Consider the following 18817-nt stretch of genomic DNA (forward strand, 5'->3'; position numbering starts at 1 on the left):
GACAAGCAGAAGCTCAAGGCTTCTGACAAGAAACATGCAAGTGCCGAGAATTTTCGTCAGGCCATGAAGAGGAAGCGAATCAAAGAAAATGACTGTGATTATGTTCCCGGAGGGTTTTAATACAAAGTGTGTCCGATTTCGTGCCCATGTTTGTAGTAAATAAGTGCGGGCTACGTTTTGAAACTTCTTTCGTTTCCTCAAAAGTGATTTTTTTTTAGCACGACATGCGCTGTTGCCCAAGGTATGTCTTGATGAAGTGGTCAGATTTCAATAATTCTTGATGCATATGAAGCTTATACATCCTTCTGTGCAACCATAACAAAAAGCCTACTAGTTTTTTTTGGCAAAATTTAATTAATTTAGTACGTTCATAAAAAAAAAAATTTGACAAATTTGTGCACTCCTTATGAAAGGTTACAACTTTTGAACTGCTGCTGCTAAAATTATGCTGATGATATAGTTGCACTCTAGGGTTACAGTAGAACAAATACACATAACGTTTTTGCCAGTAATAATGTACAAATTATATAAAACTTGGGCAGAATGTTGATTAATTAAAAAATTAAAATCTTGAAATCTATTACAGATAGGCAAAAATTGATTGCATATTTGTTTTTAGTTAAATATTAACAAAATTTGGTCAAAGACCAGGGTCTCCCCTTAAAGGGCCCCTGAGAGAGGTTGCCTTTAAAAAATCTATAGAGGTGGTCTTTGTGAACATTCGAGTCAAATTTAAAAGCCCTGAATGGAGCCTGTAATTTACAAACATGTTTTAAAAAGTGATTCTGATGATCGATGACCCCTGTGCGCTTCCTCCCCGATGACATCATAGGGGCTTTGCTGGGTGCGCCCACTCGCTGCAATTATTAACTGAACAAGGTGTGGTAGTGTGCCATCGTGACTTGTTTTCTTCATTTTTTTTTTCTTCGGTGTTAGTGTGCGCTGATTTGAGGGGAGAGAGTAGGAGCCCCATTTTCAATCACTGATATGTTCAGTGCTAATGAAGCAAACTTAATAATTTCGGCATTGTGGATAGGAATGATGGAATAACTATTGCTCATGCGTGTTTTCTAAGTTTAGTAAAAAGCTTTTCATGGGCATTTTAAGCGAACGTAAATGATGATGAAGAAAACATGATGCCAAAATTAGGTGTCTACACTACTTTTCTATCAAATATTAGTTATTGCATAGCAGTGGAATAAAATGAAAAGGAAAAAGCAAAAATGATTACAATATCCTACTGTGTACCTGCACGGGCTCGAATACAGAATAAAAAAGTCAGAACGTGCAGAAAAATACTTGCTTCAACTTAATTTCACTGCTGGATGACAGGTCTGCACAAAGCTGCTGGATGAGAGATAGCAGGACAGGCTGCTGCAACGGGCATGGGTGCTGGCCAAAGATGCTCTTGGGGGAAACCATCTCACATGTGGATACAACTGTAGCCAGGTCAGACACCGACAGAGCCTGGACACGGCCAAAAGGCAATTTGTAAAGAAAAATAGATGGGGAATGAGAAATTCTTCTAGCTACATTAAGAACACAGCAAAAGCAGTTGGCATTTCAAGCATGCACGCATGCAGCACACAAAAACACAGTGAGTGATGGGGCATGGACAACTTACTGAATGAAAGACTGCAATGTGAAAAGCATGGTAGATAGAACATCCAACAGTAGCAGCATCAACGGCCAAAATGAATAGAGTAGAACCCCGCTATAGTAAACTCTGATACAGTAAAGAGGAATTAAAGTCCCTGTTTCTCTTCCAAAGACGACTGTACATTTTTCTTCAGAGAGGGGAAGATCCCTTGCCAGTGTGGAAAAGGCAGGGTGCACTGGTGGAGATATAACCATGCACAGCAAGTACCCTGCATGCCATGTGTTGCCTCCCGCAACTAAAAGGTGTGCATGTTCAAAGCGCACCCACTCGTTATCTTGAGGCTTAATAACTCGAGGCCACATTTCGAGCTGCCACAGCATCGCAACGCACATTATTGTGTTCATACAGTGTCTGAAAGCTACGCTATGAGAAAAGAAGGACACATGGCAACACTGCTTTTACCTCTGAAAGAGGTAAGAGTATGGTGAAAAGCAATAATAAAAAAAAAGCAGCTAGTATGAGATAAAGTAAGAAAGTTGAAACAGCGAGAAGAAAACTAGACCAATGTCACTTTCAAGTAGGATAATAAAATGAACAGGTTTTGTATTCAGTCTTCAGCTCATTTACGCAATTATCTCTTTGTAAGGCTACTTCATTGATTGTTTTCATTCAACATATATCTGGACACACCTAGTGTGCTCATGTATCTTTGTTAAGGATACTTCTGCTAGGACGAACAAATTTTCTGGTCTCTAAGTTCATATTAAAGAGGGTCACTACTGCACATGTTGAAGTTCTGCAAGCTTTCTGATTTCACATTTGTTTCCGGTTTCCAATTGTTTCCTGAAACTATGAACCTGTCCTCAAGTCCTTTTAAACTTTCTGCACTCCTTCAGTCTCACGCTATTAATTACAATATGCAGGTTTTACTTTTATAAGACTACACTGTTAATATTCTTGGAAGAAAAGAAAGCGTGGTTCCACCCACCTGCTGGAAAGCCATATTGTACTGGCCCTGGCGCATGAGCAGTGTGATCTGCTGCAGCACCAGATGGGGGTCAGTAAATGGCACAGGAGTGGTCATTTTTGAGCGACTGGCTGCACACTCTGCTGCAGCTGCAGCTACAGACTCCTTCCATGCACCATGCAGCTCCTGCTTCAGGCTGTTTACCAACTTCTCCTGTTGCCTGCAGATATTAAAGCGCACAGGAATTTGACATTTTTTGACAATGCAACTTCATGCCAACAGCCGATCGCTTGCACTGCACAATGTGCCATCATGTGGCAAACACTCCTGTCAGTTGCTACAAAGATTACAGCAGAACCTCTATTACACTGCCTTCAGAGGTTGTGCAAAACAGTCGGATAATCACAATGAGCTTACTCGGAGCCGGCCTTACCCCAATCACAAACCTTGATGAGTCGTCTCCACGCCAATTTTCCCTCTTTTTTTCCTTCTCTTTGGTTGAAGTTTCATGATCGATATTTTCCCTGGCATTTTAAAAAAGGAACCACAATCGCGGAACCAAATTCTTGGTAACTGCATGGCAGCGAGCTATATATTCTGATTGCAGATGTAAAGGGTCGAAAAAACAAAAACAAAAAAATAATGGGGAAAGCATTGCGTTTCTGCATTCAGGATAAAAAATTTTCACATCTGTATCTATTTTCTCCTTTAATGTGACTCGTTCTTGACTGAGCTTTAGTTTTGCTGTCAGATCATGATAATGTACCTCCAGCTGCATAAAACGGGTAAAGGCTCACCATCACAATTCTTAAATAGAGCACCGTTTTTCACATTTCAAAGTATCTCAAAGCGTCTAGTTCAACTGTCGGTTTGTACTCAACCAGAGAGAGGTTAGTAGAATTTTTCACTATGCTTCGTTGGCAGTTGCACGTGTGGAAACACATTAACATGTGTAACACATTAACACGTGTAAAAAAAAAAGCTGTCAAGCAAAGCGTGGACCAGTGAATCACATAGATCGATGAAAACGCGTTGGTTAGTTGACCTTGACATGAAACTTTACACAGCCTCGACCCAGAAGCTCTGCCGGCCCTAATTATACAATAATATAATGTGTTAAAAAAAAATTAATATCAGTTGTAGAGTAACTGTGTGTGCATTTTTCTTTTCTTTTCTTTTTTTTTTTTTTTCAAGGCATACAGTGAATGGACAGCGGCAACTGTGGTCACCGTCAAGACATTGCCAAAGGTCACTAACCAGCTCTTTTGTAGGCAGATATTACCATTTGAAATATACAAAACCAAAAATTCTTGCTGCCAAAAATTTTTTTAAGAAGCTTGTGCACACGAGCTAGTTAGCCATTAGAATATTATGATGCATAAGCAACTGCAGCTATTATGTGCCAAAGACAAGGTTACCTAGACTCTTGTGTTAAGTGCCTAGATATCATGATATCTTTATTTGATTGAAAACATGTGGGGACCGCGCCAGCCACATTTAAAGTTCCCGCGGCTACCGATGCGCCGCCGCTTTACCCCTTCCCTCTCCCCGCTCGTTCCCGGGATAACCGGTCCCGAGCAAGGGTGATAAAGGAAGGCGCATGCCGTCGCCTCGGTCTCTTCGCTCCTGGACGACCCGCTGGCTGCTCGCTGCCTACCCTCCCATAAGACGACCCTGCTGACCTCCCGCACCGCCATGGATGGAGATAAAGATGTTTCTTACACGGCCCGCTGTGTGCGTTTGTCTTGCGTCTTCCTCGGGCAGAGGAATCACCCACAAACATTGGCTCTTTCCAGAAACGTAAAAAGATGCAAAAAATCAAAAAGTGCTTGTTCACTTAAAAGCAAAAGCTGGATGAAATGGGATATGTAGACTATAGAGTGATATATATATATATATATATATATATATATATACATTTTCTCAGTTCTTCAGAGTTCTGTGAGTAACGTAATTGTGAGTAATGTGTGTGTGTCTTATGTGCACATAAAATTATTTTGGTAAACCATTCCTGATGGCAGCATGATTTGCATTCTGATATGAGCTATGCAGAATGCAGCTTATTGAGTGTTTTGTTTAGCCTGCCACCTATTGCTCTTAGTTTGCTGTGCAGTAAGCTTCATGTAATCCCTATGTGGTATTTTACTTTTTTTTTCACGGTTCTGGCTTATGCAGCGCATGTGTCTGCTCTCTCATTATTCTCTGATCTCAACATGACTGGGGGACCCAGCAGAATTTTACAGATAAGTTTTTGTGTCGTGACAGTTACCGTACAAACCGTATTATAAGTCGAGTGGGAATATAGGTCGACCCCCTTACCTTGAAGTGAAAAAATAAAATAAAATAAACCTAAAACAAGAAAAAAAAAAAAATGCGGTGAAGCGCATATATTTACATCAGCTGTGTCTCTGCATTATCGGAGCTACAATCTCACTCCAAACTTTCAGCAGCGTCTTTGGAAGACGACCCTTTGCTGCTCGCTATCTCCCAGAGTGTGTCATCTAGTTCCATCGAGCGTGTTGCTTACACAAAATTTCTTGAAAGGCTGCATGCGAACAGGTGATCTTGTCTGCGGCACTGCTCGCCGAACCACCCAAATGTCACTGAGAGAGCGGCCATGTTGCCCTTCCCTTCGGTGAACATCACTTTTTCTGGAAATCCACTGTAAACTGCCTCCTCATGCCGTTATTCATTGCTAAAGAGGCATTCTATACTCTCATAGGTCAAACGAAAGAGAGCACACAAAGATAAATGCGCTTGGGACAGAAAAAAAGCCAGCAACTGCAGGATGTCGATGTGGATCGATATGGTCCGTTCACAAGCAGGCATGCCACTTGTTACGAGCCTGTGCCTTAAATTCTATTATAGAACGCTACGACTACAGCTTGCTTTTATTGAGAAAAAATCTCGACCTATATTCCGGTTTATACGGTACTATGTTTGTGGCCTTTACTATCAGCGGCTCAACACGAGCGAAGCGTAAATGCCAGCTGATCTAAACGTATAAAAGAAATTTCCAACAACTGCTAGAGTCATGAACTGGATTGGTATCAAAGCGACACAAAAAAAGTAACAGCACCAGGTACTTAGCAAAGAAGAGAGTGACAAAATCTCTATTTAGCAAAATACTCTCATAAAGAGAGCTTTCTGTGTATACAGAGCAGTTGACCCCGCCTTCCAGAGGCAGTATTATACCGTGCACTGTGTTGCAGTTTGTGCAAGGCATTCAATGCCGTACTGCAATTCCTATCTAAAGAAGGAAGGTATGAGAGGCAAAAACAAGCACAAGCTTTAGCCATATTTATCAACTTATCAGTCCATGCATTTTAATTTTAAAATGCACAAATATGATGTAGTGAATGAAGAAATATGAGATGCTGAGCAAAGAGAAAATATGGAAGTCATCTTTTTAGTTACTGATTATGCGGCATGCAAAAAAATCTCAAAAAGCAATTACTGCATGCTATGAATTAAAAACATAAGCATAAAACTTCAGAAAAAAAAAGGGGGGGTCAAGAAGCAATACAGGAGTAGAACTTTGCAATATTATAACTGTCCCAGTCAAACGTAGCCACATTTTTAGTATCATGATTTGTCCTGGGTGAGTGAAGCCAACCGAATGGTGTTGGGAGTTGTAGCCTAGACCACAGCACTTTTTGTTATTTCAACTGAGAAATTGCAGAGCATATTGGAAGACAAGTCCCTGACGTGGATCACCACAGGTGGAGAAGTCCAGAGGTGGAGAATATAAGAGGAAGGGAGACATCCCCAGGTTGGCACTGGGTATACTTTTCACTCGCAGCAGTTATTCTTGCTGTCAGAATCTAACATTACGCACAGCAAGTGGCATGTGATGTCTGACAGCTCTATCTGACTAATGTAGACATAAATATAACTTACGCAGCTAGCGCCTGCAGAAGCCCTGCTTTAAGGCCCTGCAAAGAGTTGTTCACAGCTTCGTCAAAAGATGCCCGAAAATCTGGAGGCGCCAGCGCTGCTTGGTGGTCTCGCAAGAAAGTTTGAAGGCTGCGATCAATGTTTGACTGGACATTTTTCATGGTTTCAGCTGCTTGCTCTTCACTATGTTTTTCAATATGCTCCTGTGTTTGATGGAGAACTGTAAACAAAAAGCACTGTCTTGAGCATATACACAACACTGACACGATTATATTGCGTTAACTCAAACAATTTTCATCAAAAGCCACTTCAGATCACTGTTTAAATTCTTAAATAAAAAGTTAAATTATTATTACTAATCAATATTAATAATAGCCATACTTAAAGGACACAGGTATACAGAGCTGTAATGCCCCAAAGTGACACGGGCTATTAGGGACGCCGCAGGGAAGGGCTCTGGTAATTTTGACCGGCCGGAGGTATTTAATGTGCACTGATATCAAAAAGTTCAACTGTGTCTTACATTGAAACATGGCTGCCACGATTGGAATCAAACTAATTCTTTAGGCCCAGCATTTGAATGCCCTAACCATTCAGCCATCACTGTGGCACAAATTAGGCAACGAAAAAATAATGGGGCCTCAAAAGCACTCTTATGAGGTAAACACAGTAGTATTACGAGAATGACCAGCACTGCACCTGCCTCAGAGGTCCTTTACATTATATTTCCTTTGCCTTAAAGAGGCCCTCTAAGGTAGTTAGCCGAGGGGTCCATCTCCAAGTTCCTTGAAGCAGGTGTAGTCTTTGTTCTCGAACTAATTTTGATCTAGTTTTGGGATTCCTCCAAATTTGGAAGGATAATTTTAAAATTTGGTGGTGCACTGTCACTGGTCCTACGTCAATCATCTGACTCAACCATTTAGAGAATTTTGATACATTTGGCTGTGGGGTTTTGTTGTGGCAACTCTAATGCTATCACATTAAATCATCACAAAAGTGTACTATAGCAAATCCAAAACTTACACTCACTGGTACCATTCTGGAAAGTTTCATTGAGCTGTGAGAATAAGTTCTGACACATGCCGTCGAGTGATGGCATCAGTACATTTTCCAGAACATTCCGGCATGTAGCTTCCACATGGGACTTTACGGCAGTACTGGTAGCTTGTGTCACTGCATCGACCATCACCTAACAGAAGAGAAACAAAATGCATACACTTGGTCCTAATAAAATGCACAACCTTAATAAAATGCACAACAGCTAGAGCATGAGCCCACTTGCATCAGGTTGAGAACATTCTCTGTTCCTATCCTGCTCCCTTCGGTTCTTATAGCAAAACATTCTAAGGCACAAACATTGTCCAACCTGCCCCACAAGCACTTTGTAGGTAATGGAGCTACTGTAGGAAAATGCTTAGAAGCTTTTTTGCATGTGTAGAGCTAAAGCACAGCACACCTGCCAGTGCTAGGAGAAGCATGGTATGGAGGAGGTAGAAAGTGCATTTCTGTACAATATGTACGCTAACTGTATGCTAATTCAACCATCTTAAAAAGAGCTATATTGTTTATTCGTTCGCCTCTGATAAAAATAATGACAAAAAAAAAAAGGAAGACAACCATTGACGGCATCAATAAAGCTGCGGATTACATCAAATGTGCCCATCATTTAGTGCAGACGGTGGTGCAACAAAATATGGATTGATTGTAGCTCTGGCTAAGAAGGAAACGGGACCTTATACCTGCACCTTATCCCAAGGCAGCCAGCCAGTCAAGAAGTTGCGGCCTTCACGTGTGTGTGTGAATGGGTGGGTCAATAGAAGCACATATAGATTCCGGTGGAAGTAGAGCAGTGTAGAAATACGGAAGTGCACATGGGCAGTGATAAGCGTGTTGTGTTTTTTGGCACATAGGCAACTAAGGCCATCATGCGCCAAACACTAGGTTGCTGAGCTTCTTTACGAGTGAAAATGAAAAGTGTTTAGAAAATTACAGCTTATTTAGAAACTCTTACTCTTTAAGAAAACTAAAAACATGAAATTTCAACAAGTGGGTTGTCTCCTAGTAAGCAAGGGTGGAATGGGATGAGATCATTATAGAATGGAGTAAAATATTTTTTTCTTAACTGCTCAAGTTCTGTGCACGAGATCAAAATGTGGTTCACGGTGAGCTCGCCTCCACATTTTTCGCATAATGGTTTTTGCTCTTTTCTCAGTAAGACATTGTGTGTCAAGTGTGTATGTCCAATTCGAAGACCGCACAAAATCACCTCACTGAAGCGGCCCTTCTGTGTACATGACTTCCATTCTCCAACTATGGGTTTTACTGTGTGTAGCTTATTTTGCTCTTCATTATTCCATTTATTCTGCCATTTATCTCTTAAGCTTCTTTGTACTAGCCTGATACAATCCTTGTAGGGGATGTGTATTTTCTTTATTTCCTTATTTCGAGCTTGGGCAGCACATGAGTCGGCTATTTCGTTACCATCTATCCCGACAAGGCTAGGAACCCAGCAAAGTATTATGGTTTGGCCTCGCGTTGCAAATTTTTTCTATGCCATGATGTTTCCTACTATAGGCTTAACTGCACTTTTAGAATGTAATGCCGTAAACACACTTAAAAAATCGGTATAAATTATGCTCTTCTCACAGTTCTGTTGCATAATTTTATTTACAGCTACATAGACAGCGTAACATTCTGCAGTATTGAGGCACTGTTAGGTAGCCTTACTACTTTTTCCCTGTTGCCTTGCACAACAGCACATCCAACATAATTTGCCATTTTTGATCCATCTGTAAAAAATTCGGTGAAGTTCATATACTTCTCTCGTAGTGCTAGGTATTCTTGTAATATGTGTTCGTGCGCTGTTTGATTTTTTCGGAGGACTGTCAGTGTGAGGTCACATGTAGGGGGAAGAAGGGTGTACCAGGGCGGCAACAAATATTGCCGTTGAGCAACATTTAGAAATGTGCCCAGTATTTCTAAATCTTCGGATATTTCTTCAAAGCAAAGTAGTAAGGGCCTGATTGACTGGGGCTCGTTAATGAACAGTGTTCTGGAAGTGCACTTCATTACTATGGGATAACAGAAAAGTGTTTTCGCATAATGGTTTTTGCTCTTTTCTCAGTAAGACATTGTGTGTCAAGTGTGTATGTCCAATTCGAAGACGGCACAAAGTCACCTCACTGAAACGGCCCTTCTGTGTACATGACTTCCATTCTCCTACTATGGGTTTTACTGTGTGTAGCTTATTTTGCTCTTCATTATTCCATTTATTCTGCCATTTATCTCTTAAGCTTCTTTGTACTAGCCTGATACTATCCTTGTAGGGGATGTATGAACATGTAAGCATCATTCTGTCTGCAAAGGATGGTTCATTTGTTTCTACGTAGATGCTTTTAATGGGGGATGTTCTGTAGGCACCATTTGAGAGACGCAAAGCAAGGTTATGCATTGGATCCAATTGCTGTAAGTATGACGGTCGCGCAGAACCGTATACAATGCTGCCGTAATCTAAACTGGAGCGCACAATAGAGCGGTAGATGTGTAATAAACATGTTCGGTCTTAACACCGGTGTTTCTTTGAGAGTACTTTGAGTATGTTAAGGGACTGAGAGGCTTTCTTTTTAAGGGCATTTATGTGCGGTAGGAATGTCAGTTTTTTGTCAAATGTTACACCTAAGAATTTATGTTCATTTTTAAAAGGCAAAATAGTTTCTTTGAGCTGTAAAGTGGGGTGAATCTGTATGCCTCGTTTAAGTGAAAACATAACTGCCACTGTTTTCTGAGGGGAAAACTGAAATCCATTTTTTTTCTGCCCATGTTGTTAGCTTGTTAATAGCTGCATTTGTCTCTGACATGTTGAAATGTTGGTGGATGTAGAAACTATCTGGAGATCATCAACATAAACTGAATACATAATAGATTTTGGAATTATTTTACTAATCGAATTCACTTCCACAACAAAAAGGGCTGTGCTTAAAGGTCCACGGAAACGGCCCCCAAGAAGGCACTGACAAACGTGTTGAGTGTGTAGAATACATCCTTTTGAGCATTAACGCAAAGTATAACTCCTTGGAACAAAGCCAGCGATTTATTATTAATTTTTAAAAACAGCGTTTCTTGAAATTCGCGGGCAGAGAGAATGTCGCTTGGCGGTGTCGCATGGAACTATTTCCTTGACCCATGACGTCACGGGTATGTTGACTGGCAAGGCTTGCTAGAAGCTGCCATTCGCTGCGGCCACTGCAGCCATGACATCACGGACACACTTCCGGTAGCTGCGAAAGTCGCCTGCTCGTGCCCTGCTCGAACTCTGTGCGGGCTGTTACACAGCTCGCCGCCCTTAGCGGTTAGGTAGTCATTGCCCATTAAGTATAACAACCGAAGCAGCGCAGGGATCGGCAGAACGAAGCTGCATTTACAAATATCTTATTTATATAATGTAGTTTCAGGAGTACCGGAGTGTCGTACGACGAGGCGTCAACAGCACGGTCAAGCACTGCACGATGGCAGCACCTCCTCGACCGCCGAAAACACCGCCGCTGTGGCCCCTCCTCCCGCATACCGTTCGCGAATGACACGGCGGATTGTTAGCACCGATGTCCGAAATAAAGCGTGCTAAAATTTGTTGGCGTATGGAATACTAAGCCGAATATCAAGTATGAAGCCCTCGTGAGGATCGCTGACCAGCAACAAATTGCTGGTAAGAGCGATAGCCGTGATACAAGCTAGTTTCTGCTCAAGCCAGCTGCCGCTGGTGCATCTCGGCTGATCCGATCTGCTCGTACTAGCTATGCGTCGGCAGAGTTAATCCTATAATTATTTTACTATGGCCGGAAATGATTCACTATAAGGCAGTTTCATAAGTAGACGATTTACGACAGCGTTGATCATGTTCCTAAGCGTCGACCGCAGCGGCTTCGAAGCGAAGCAATTTAGGCCTAGCGACGACTAGGGACGGTCACGCAAGGCGCCATCGTTCGCCGCGCTCACGCGCCCCACCCCCGCGGCATCCCGTGCTGCAAGCGTGGTAAACTCGTGTACTTTCATAGCTAAGGCCGCGCATTTTGTGACGTTCTGCACAGCAACAAGCCGTTCAAACGATACTGCAGGAAAGACAAGGCTTCAGTACGCAGTCGCTGCGCTGTCCGCCGTAATCGAAGACGTCGGGCGGCACCATAATCTATACATCGATCTTTAAACGTGATACAGTGGGCAAATGAATAACTTTGTGAAGCAGACCCGCTCGTACGTTTCGTGCACTCGGGCGCCAACGAGTAGCTTCCGTCAAAAGACGCCGTCATAAACTCGGTTAACGACGCAAACCGAGGTCGTCAAGCTCGGTTTGCGATAACCGCGGTTAGTGGTTTAACCATGGTTTGGTCCGCCATGTAACATAGGGTAACCACGGGTTCGCGGTTACACTAACCGTCGCTGCGCGAACTGGCGAACTCAGGCGTGTGCGAGTGAGGACAGGTTGCCCTGAGTACGCCAGCAAGCGAGCGCACGGCAACCGGAAGTTCGTCGAAGTGACGTATGTCTGGGTGGAGCTTTGAACTTGCTTGTATTCTTTATTTTTTTTACGGCTCCCTTCGGCATACGAGTTGAGAGGGAAAACTGGAAGAGTCATTTTTAATCGCCAATATCTCTGGTGTTGCAGAAGCTGGATCGAAAATTTTTGCGGGAGAATGATGGGTGGTTCAATAACTAACAGCGTTATGGCGTTGTTTATCCTCCTTGGTGACCCCTTTCAGGGGACCTTTAAAATACAGCCCTGAGGCACCCCATTTTCTTAAATAAAGCTCCTCGGCAGTGTTGCACATAGGCGTACCTATAAAGAGCGGTTGGACATGAAATCTTTAAAGGCCCACAGAAACAGTCACCAAGAAGGGCAAACAACGCCATAACACTGATAGATATTGAACCACCCATCATTCTCCCGCAAACAATTTTTGATCTAGCTTTTGCAACACCAGAGATATCGGCGATTAAAAATGACGAACTTCCGGCTGCCGCGCGCTCGCTCGCTGGCATACTCGGGTCAACCCGTCCTCGCTCACACACTAAGGAGTTTGCCAGTTCGCACAGTGTAACCGCGGTTACGCGAAATCGTGGTTAGCCCATGTTACACGGCAGACCAAACCATAGCTACACCACTAACCGCGATTATCGCAAACCGAGCTTGGAGACTTCAGTTTGCGTTGTTTGCCGAGGTTATGGCGGCGTAGGTTGACGGAGGCTACTCATCGGCGCCCGAGTGCGCGAAACGTACGAGCGGGTCTGTTTCACAAAGCTATTCATTTGCCCACTGTATCACGTTTAAAGATCGATATATAGAATATGCGGTGTCTACTGTGCCGCCCGACGTCTTTTGATTACGGCGGACAGCGCAGCGACTGCGTATTGAAGCCTTGTCCTGCCTGCAGTATCGTTTGAACGACTTGTTGCATTGCAGAACATCAACAAATGCGCGGCCTTAGTTGTAATGAAAGTACACAAGTTTGCAACGTTTGCATCACGGGATGCTGCGAGCAGGCTGAGGTACGTTATACTTTACCGCGGGGGTGGGGAGCGCAAGCGCGGCTCAACGACAGCGCCGTGCGTGACCGTCCTTAGTCGTCGCTAGGCCTAAGTTGCTTTGCTTTGAAGCTGCGGCAGTCGGCGCTTTGGAACTGATCAACGCTGTCATAAATCATCTACTTATAAAACTGCCTTATTGTAAATCCCATCCTGCCATAGTAAAACAATCATAGGTCATTTGAAGCACACTTGGCACATGTTTGTCAGCCACGGCAGCTCTGGGAGCCATGACCAAAATTTTGGCAGTTGAAGCAACGCCTAGGGTTCGGGATGTAGGGTCGGATGTCTACTTCTATGGAGTCAGGGAGCTTGCTGGAATGGAAGGTTAGGACTATGTGCTTTGTCGGCACATCTTAGTTGTCGTTTCCGATTTTGATCCTGTGCACTCTAATTACATTTTGTCCAGAAAGGTCTTCTAGTAGTTCTTGTTCAGTGAGAGACAAGAAGTCCTTCTCTGAGATCACACCTTGAACAGTGTTCAGAGATCTGTGGGCAGTGACCGTTACTGCGATGTCCCCAAATGTGACAAGTTTATGAAGATTTGTACACTGGTCTCTGCTTTGGAGTTCAAACAGGAGATCCCTGCTGGCCAGTTTGCTTACTTTGTATCTGGGGCCTAGGATGTTTGTTAGGGACTTTGACACTACAAAAAGTGAAATTATCCAGGCATGCTTACCAGTGTTTTCACTGTGGATTACATGGTACTTGGGGATGATTTCTTGTTTTGGGAAAAGAATTCGGCTGTTACATCGGTCCACCTTTTTTTTAAGATGATCATTTGGTTTTGCTGAGGATGCCATAAAAAAAAGTATGCTATTAGGCCACGGTGTCAGCTGCCTACCACGGAGCCCAACAAGGGGACGGGACAGGAAATTGCGAACAAGTCCTCACTTTCTAGGACTGATGATGAAGTGCCGCTTGTTGAAACTCTCGAAAGTGAAAACTGAGAAAATCTACTTCACAAGACCGGGCCTGTTTCGGCAATATTGCGCTTGGGTGACTACTTGAGGTAACTGCAGTTCCCTTCGCAGGAACTTTTGTGTCCTTTTTTCTACAACATATACAAGGGCAGTAATTAAGGTGAATGGGATGTCACAGAGCGGCTTTCCTGCCTTCGAAAGATCATACGCACACGGAATATCGCATCAAAACTTCTTATACAGTATACACAACAAAACGTGCACAAACTGCAGGCGTTTATTGCCTTGCTGTCATGACATAGCCTTGCTAAGCAACTCGGGGGATGAACTGCAAATAATGATTGATGACCTAGACAGGAAAAGTAGAAAGGTAGGCTTGAAAATCAATATGCAGAAGACTAAGGTAATGTTCAACAGCCTCGGGAAGGAACAGCAGTTTACATTAGGTAGCGAAATACTGGAAGTAGTAGGCGAATATGTCTACTTAGGACAGGTAGTAACCGCAGATCCGGACCACGAAAAGGAAATAACAAGAAGAATACGATTGGGATGGAGCGCATTTGGCAAGCACTCGCAGATTATGACTAGCAGCTTACCGGTATCGCTCAAGAGGAAAGTATACAACAGTTGCATCTTGCCTGTACTCACCTATGGGGCTGAAACGTGGAGGCTAACCAAGAGAGTTCTACTTAAGTTGAGGACAACCCAGAGGGCTATGGAACGAAAAATGGTAGGGGTAACATTAAGAGATAGAAAGCGTGCAGAGTGGGTCAGAGAAATAACTCAAGTTACCGACATTCTAGTGGAAATTAAGAAGAAATGGACATGGGCAGGACATGTAGTGCGAAGAGAGGATAACCGATGGTCGCTGAGGGTAACAAACTGGATTCCAAGGGAAGGAAAGCGTAGCAGGGGGCGGCAGAAAGTTAGGTGGGCGGATGAGATTAAGAAGTTCGCAGGGGTCAAGTGGATGCAGCTAGCACAGAACCGGGTTAAGTGGAGAAATATGGGAGAGGCCTTCGCCCTGCAGTGGGTATAATCAGGCTGATGATGATGATGTTATTGCACTCTTCTTCATGCAGCAGAACAGCAACCACGAAAATTAAGAGTTACAAACTAACTGATCAAGTTTCACTGCAGAAGTGCAACGCACGGTAGCCGTGAATGTAATCCGTCGCCGAAAGGTCTACTTGTGGCGCTCAACGCCACTGCCCTTCGCTCTTATCTTTATCCGGCCACAAGTAACATATGAAAAAAGGTGCCATCTTCTTTCTTGCGCCTCGTGGCGCAGCCAACCGTACCACAGCTGGCACGAATATCGGGAATTTTGCCCGAAAACACAGCAAGTGCCGCGCATCCAATGCAGACGACTCAGTCTTTTGCCTACACCCCCAGAAGTCACTGCTGTCGCCAGCACCACCGCATCTCCACCTCCATCATGGGCCGACGTCTGTCTATACCACCCCGTGATGGCACGCGTTCGTTTGCAGACGGCAATGAGTGAGCACGGAAGAAATAAAGCTCCTGTCAAGTGCCCACTGCCAACTAACGCTGGTTTCACTTCCTTTTGTGAAACCAGCGTTAGTTGGCAGTGTTAATACACCAGGTGTTTCAACTAAACACAAGCTCCAAGAAAGCTCGCGAGATGGTATCGCTTTCAAGCAGGAGGAAAAAAGCGCTGATGTAAAGTCATGTGGGAATAGAGAGGCTCTGCCTGAACTGGTCTAACAGTGCATGCCCAGCGTGCCGAATCTTTTTCTGTTTGGACAACGCACTGCTCAGACCGCTGCGAAGTTTTCTCTATTGTCGCTGCCGCGCTGGAGAGGAGACCGGCTGTGAGAATGAGAAGATATTTTCACCTGACCCTTTATAATACGAGCAGGTGCATTTAGAACAGCAGCTTTGGCAACCTTTTATAGAAGAGCATAATTACTACCAAGATATGAAGATATTGTCAAAAAGCCTGTTCAACTTGCACAAATAAACCCTAAAGGACCTGTCACACTAGACCCAACGCAGACCCGACAACGACACCGAGTGGCCAACTCGTCGGCCGACCGTGTCTGTGGCCGACCAAGCTGTCACACTAGGCCGACGACGACACCAACACGACCAAAAACCAAATGTCTTCCCAGTGACAGGCTTTGAGGCCGGGGACACCGACAGAACCAGTCTGCCGACTGTCGGTGGCTGAGTCTTCGTGAGGTCGGCTGCCGAGCAAAAACTTTCTTGAAACGCAAAGCCGTCTCTGTACACCATGTCGATGATGAATACTTTTCAGCACTAATATATGTAAAAAGTAGTATTCATACATAATCCTTGACCAAAACGCAAGCGTAAGCAGCTAAAATACTTGGGGCTGCTGAATGCATGTGGAATATCAACGGCAATGTTTGGTGCGAGTGAATTTTGAGAGCGTAGATTTGCGCGTGCGTCGAGACCGCGAGCAATCTTTCCGCGCTTCCGAACTGCACAGAACAGTGCAAAATGAACATAGTATGTGACAAAGAAATGAAAAGAAGCGATTATTTTCCTGAAGTCTGCCTGGAGCTGCTTATCCTATAGCAATTCGATTGTTGTGTTCACGGTCATAACATCTAGCCGCTGCGTCGCTACTTCGCAAGCCAATTTCAATGCTACGTTACGCATCACGCAATAAAGTTTTGTTCCATAATTCAATGTGTTTCAAGAATTATATGCGCAAAAAGTGGAGAACTTGCGTTTGAACATTACAACAGAACCAACAGCAGTCGTGGTCCCGCGGCTGGCCCTGTAAAAAAATCCGCCAAAGGTTTTACCTGCTACTGAATTACACGGCATGATCCAAACTATTAGCAGTGTGCTCTCAGCAAGCTGGACAGTTTACAATTAAGTGGGAAACTTACCTACTGACTTTGCGACTTTCACACTACAAGAGGGTATATCGCTAAAACCATATCTCAACCTTTGAAAGCACTAGTTAGGCCCAACTTTTGTGGTGCAGTGGCTAGCACAGCTGGCTATCAAACGGGTGGTCGTAAGTTCGATCCGTAGAGTGCAGCAGGTGGAGTTTCTTTTTTTCTTTTTTTTCGGCTTTTAATATACACTGTCTCTTATTCGCCGTGGACATCTTTTATTTTTCGAACACTGATGTTCTGAGCTGGCAACCAGAGCCATAAAATGCTGGGCACTATTCAGTCTCTGCCCATAATCACGACTGTTGAGGCACTTGTTTTGGTAGGGTCGAATTTATGAAATAGAATTAAAATTAAGCATTTCTTAACTTAGCAGTTATGAGAATAAACCAAGTAAAATAAGTTAGGGAGTATCTACAGAAATAAGAATTTCGCATGGCAGACAAAATGAAGGATTAAGAAAAGGAACGGTACAATGACACGAGAAGAGAGTGAGAATGAGAAGGCCTAGTCGGTGGGGAGGAGCCGACTGTCGACCGACTGTTTCCGTCGGCGCAGTGTGACATAGAAGCAGACATCAGGAAGACGCGCTGTTGGCAGACCAAATCAGCGTCGTGCCGTGCTAGTGTGACAGGCCCTTAACACGCTTCTGCTCTTTTAAGCAATATGACCACAATGTGCAAAATAAGATACAGTGCATGACACTAACCTTGCTTCTGACTGCTTTGATCGTGCTCTCTTTTATGAAAGCTTCAGTTGTCTCCAGTCGTCCAGAGATATCACACCTTGTCAGGTCGAGAATTTTAACAATAGCTGGAAAAACAAAAAAACACATGTATATATATGGTGTGTGTGTGTGTGTGTGCGTGTGCAACCATAAGGAGAGAGTCTCTCTAGTGCACCCTTCAATAAACACCAGCAGCCCTCCCTTTCTTTTAGTTTCTGTAAATAGATGGCACCACTTTCATTTGCATTTCTCGGATAATGCAGCAATCAAGGGCAACTAAATCTTCTACATAGATGAGGCCTAGAATATTTAATGTATTAAATGAAATGAATGCTGGAGTAATCAACTTAATTACTGCATGGTGGCCAATATTTGTATTAGTTTTTGGTACACACTTTTGCCAATGTTGAATCACCATCACACTTGCTCATCATGGTTTCCAAAATTGGACTCATAAAACCATGTGCATGCACAGATTAAAAAAGTTTTGATAGAATGTTTTTAGAGCATTTCTAACAAAACCACTGCGGAATTGACTACTTTATATAACAGCAACTCTCTGAGTGCCCAAAATTTAGTATTTGATCGCTTTAAGAATATTCATGGACCCGGTGAAGGGTGACGCTCTTATTAAAAGTGACTCTTATTTGCAACTAGGAGTTGGGCTTTTCAGTTCTCATTTTTATTTATTTAAAGGGACAGAGCACTGGCCAAAATATGTCATGAGATTATGGTGGAGATGAAAAGGTCTTGCCTCATATAGTACAGATCGAGCACTAGAATATAAAAGAAAAGAGGCTTTATAATTTTAATTTGCAATTGAAAATCGCATAAAAATAACCGAGGTGCTATCTAGCGGAGAAACCCTAGTACTTTCAGTGTAGCCCCCCACGTGACTACATGTCAGCAAAATATCGCTGATTTTCGTAAGTGCACAGTATTCTTTTTTTCTTCTAGGAGCGCTTGCCATAATTTATTATATTTTGCGCTCTCTCCAGTGCGTCCTTAAATAAAAACCACCCCTGCTTTCACATCGCGAGAGGTATGCTTTCAGGTTTTGCCACTAGATGGCGCTACAGTGTTTGCAATTTCGTGAAAGAAGCAATGACAGTGCCCACTAAAACTTTCGTCGACGAGGGTGTGCGTTTTTGCGCCGTAACAGCATTGAGTGTAAAACTGAAAAGGACGTTACTCCACGCAAAAAAATGTCTGATTACTGTCTGGCAAGCGAAA

The 18817-nt window shown here is 43.4% G+C and overlaps 1 protein-coding gene across 2 annotated transcripts in view; it reads right to left on the bottom strand.

Annotated features, from left to right (window-relative positions):
- LOC146205072 (enhancer of mRNA-decapping protein 4-like) overlaps positions 1 to 18817 on the bottom strand; it is a 188656-nt gene that overhangs the window by 19001 nt on the left and 150838 nt on the right. Inside the window, exons 21-25 of one of the 2 annotated variants that reach the window (XM_084589752.1) lie at positions 17567 to 17670; positions 7494 to 7653; positions 6468 to 6684; positions 2589 to 2787; positions 1304 to 1467 (exon numbers count right to left, since the gene is read on the bottom strand). In XM_084589752.1, coding sequence (XP_084445878.1) covers positions 1304 to 1467; positions 2589 to 2787; positions 6468 to 6684; positions 7494 to 7653; positions 17567 to 17670 — 844 coding nt within the window. Of the gene's footprint in view, positions 1 to 1303; positions 1468 to 2588; positions 2788 to 6467; positions 6685 to 7487; positions 7654 to 17566; positions 17671 to 18817 lie in introns of both variants that reach the window. The other variant, XM_084589751.1, reaches the window with a different exon arrangement.

Source organism: Amblyomma maculatum, chromosome 1 (assembly GCF_055883805.1).
Source record: "Amblyomma maculatum isolate TAMU_Amacu chromosome 1, ASM5588380v1, whole genome shotgun sequence".
Classification (NCBI taxonomy): domain Eukaryota; kingdom Metazoa; phylum Arthropoda; class Arachnida; order Ixodida; family Ixodidae; genus Amblyomma; species Amblyomma maculatum.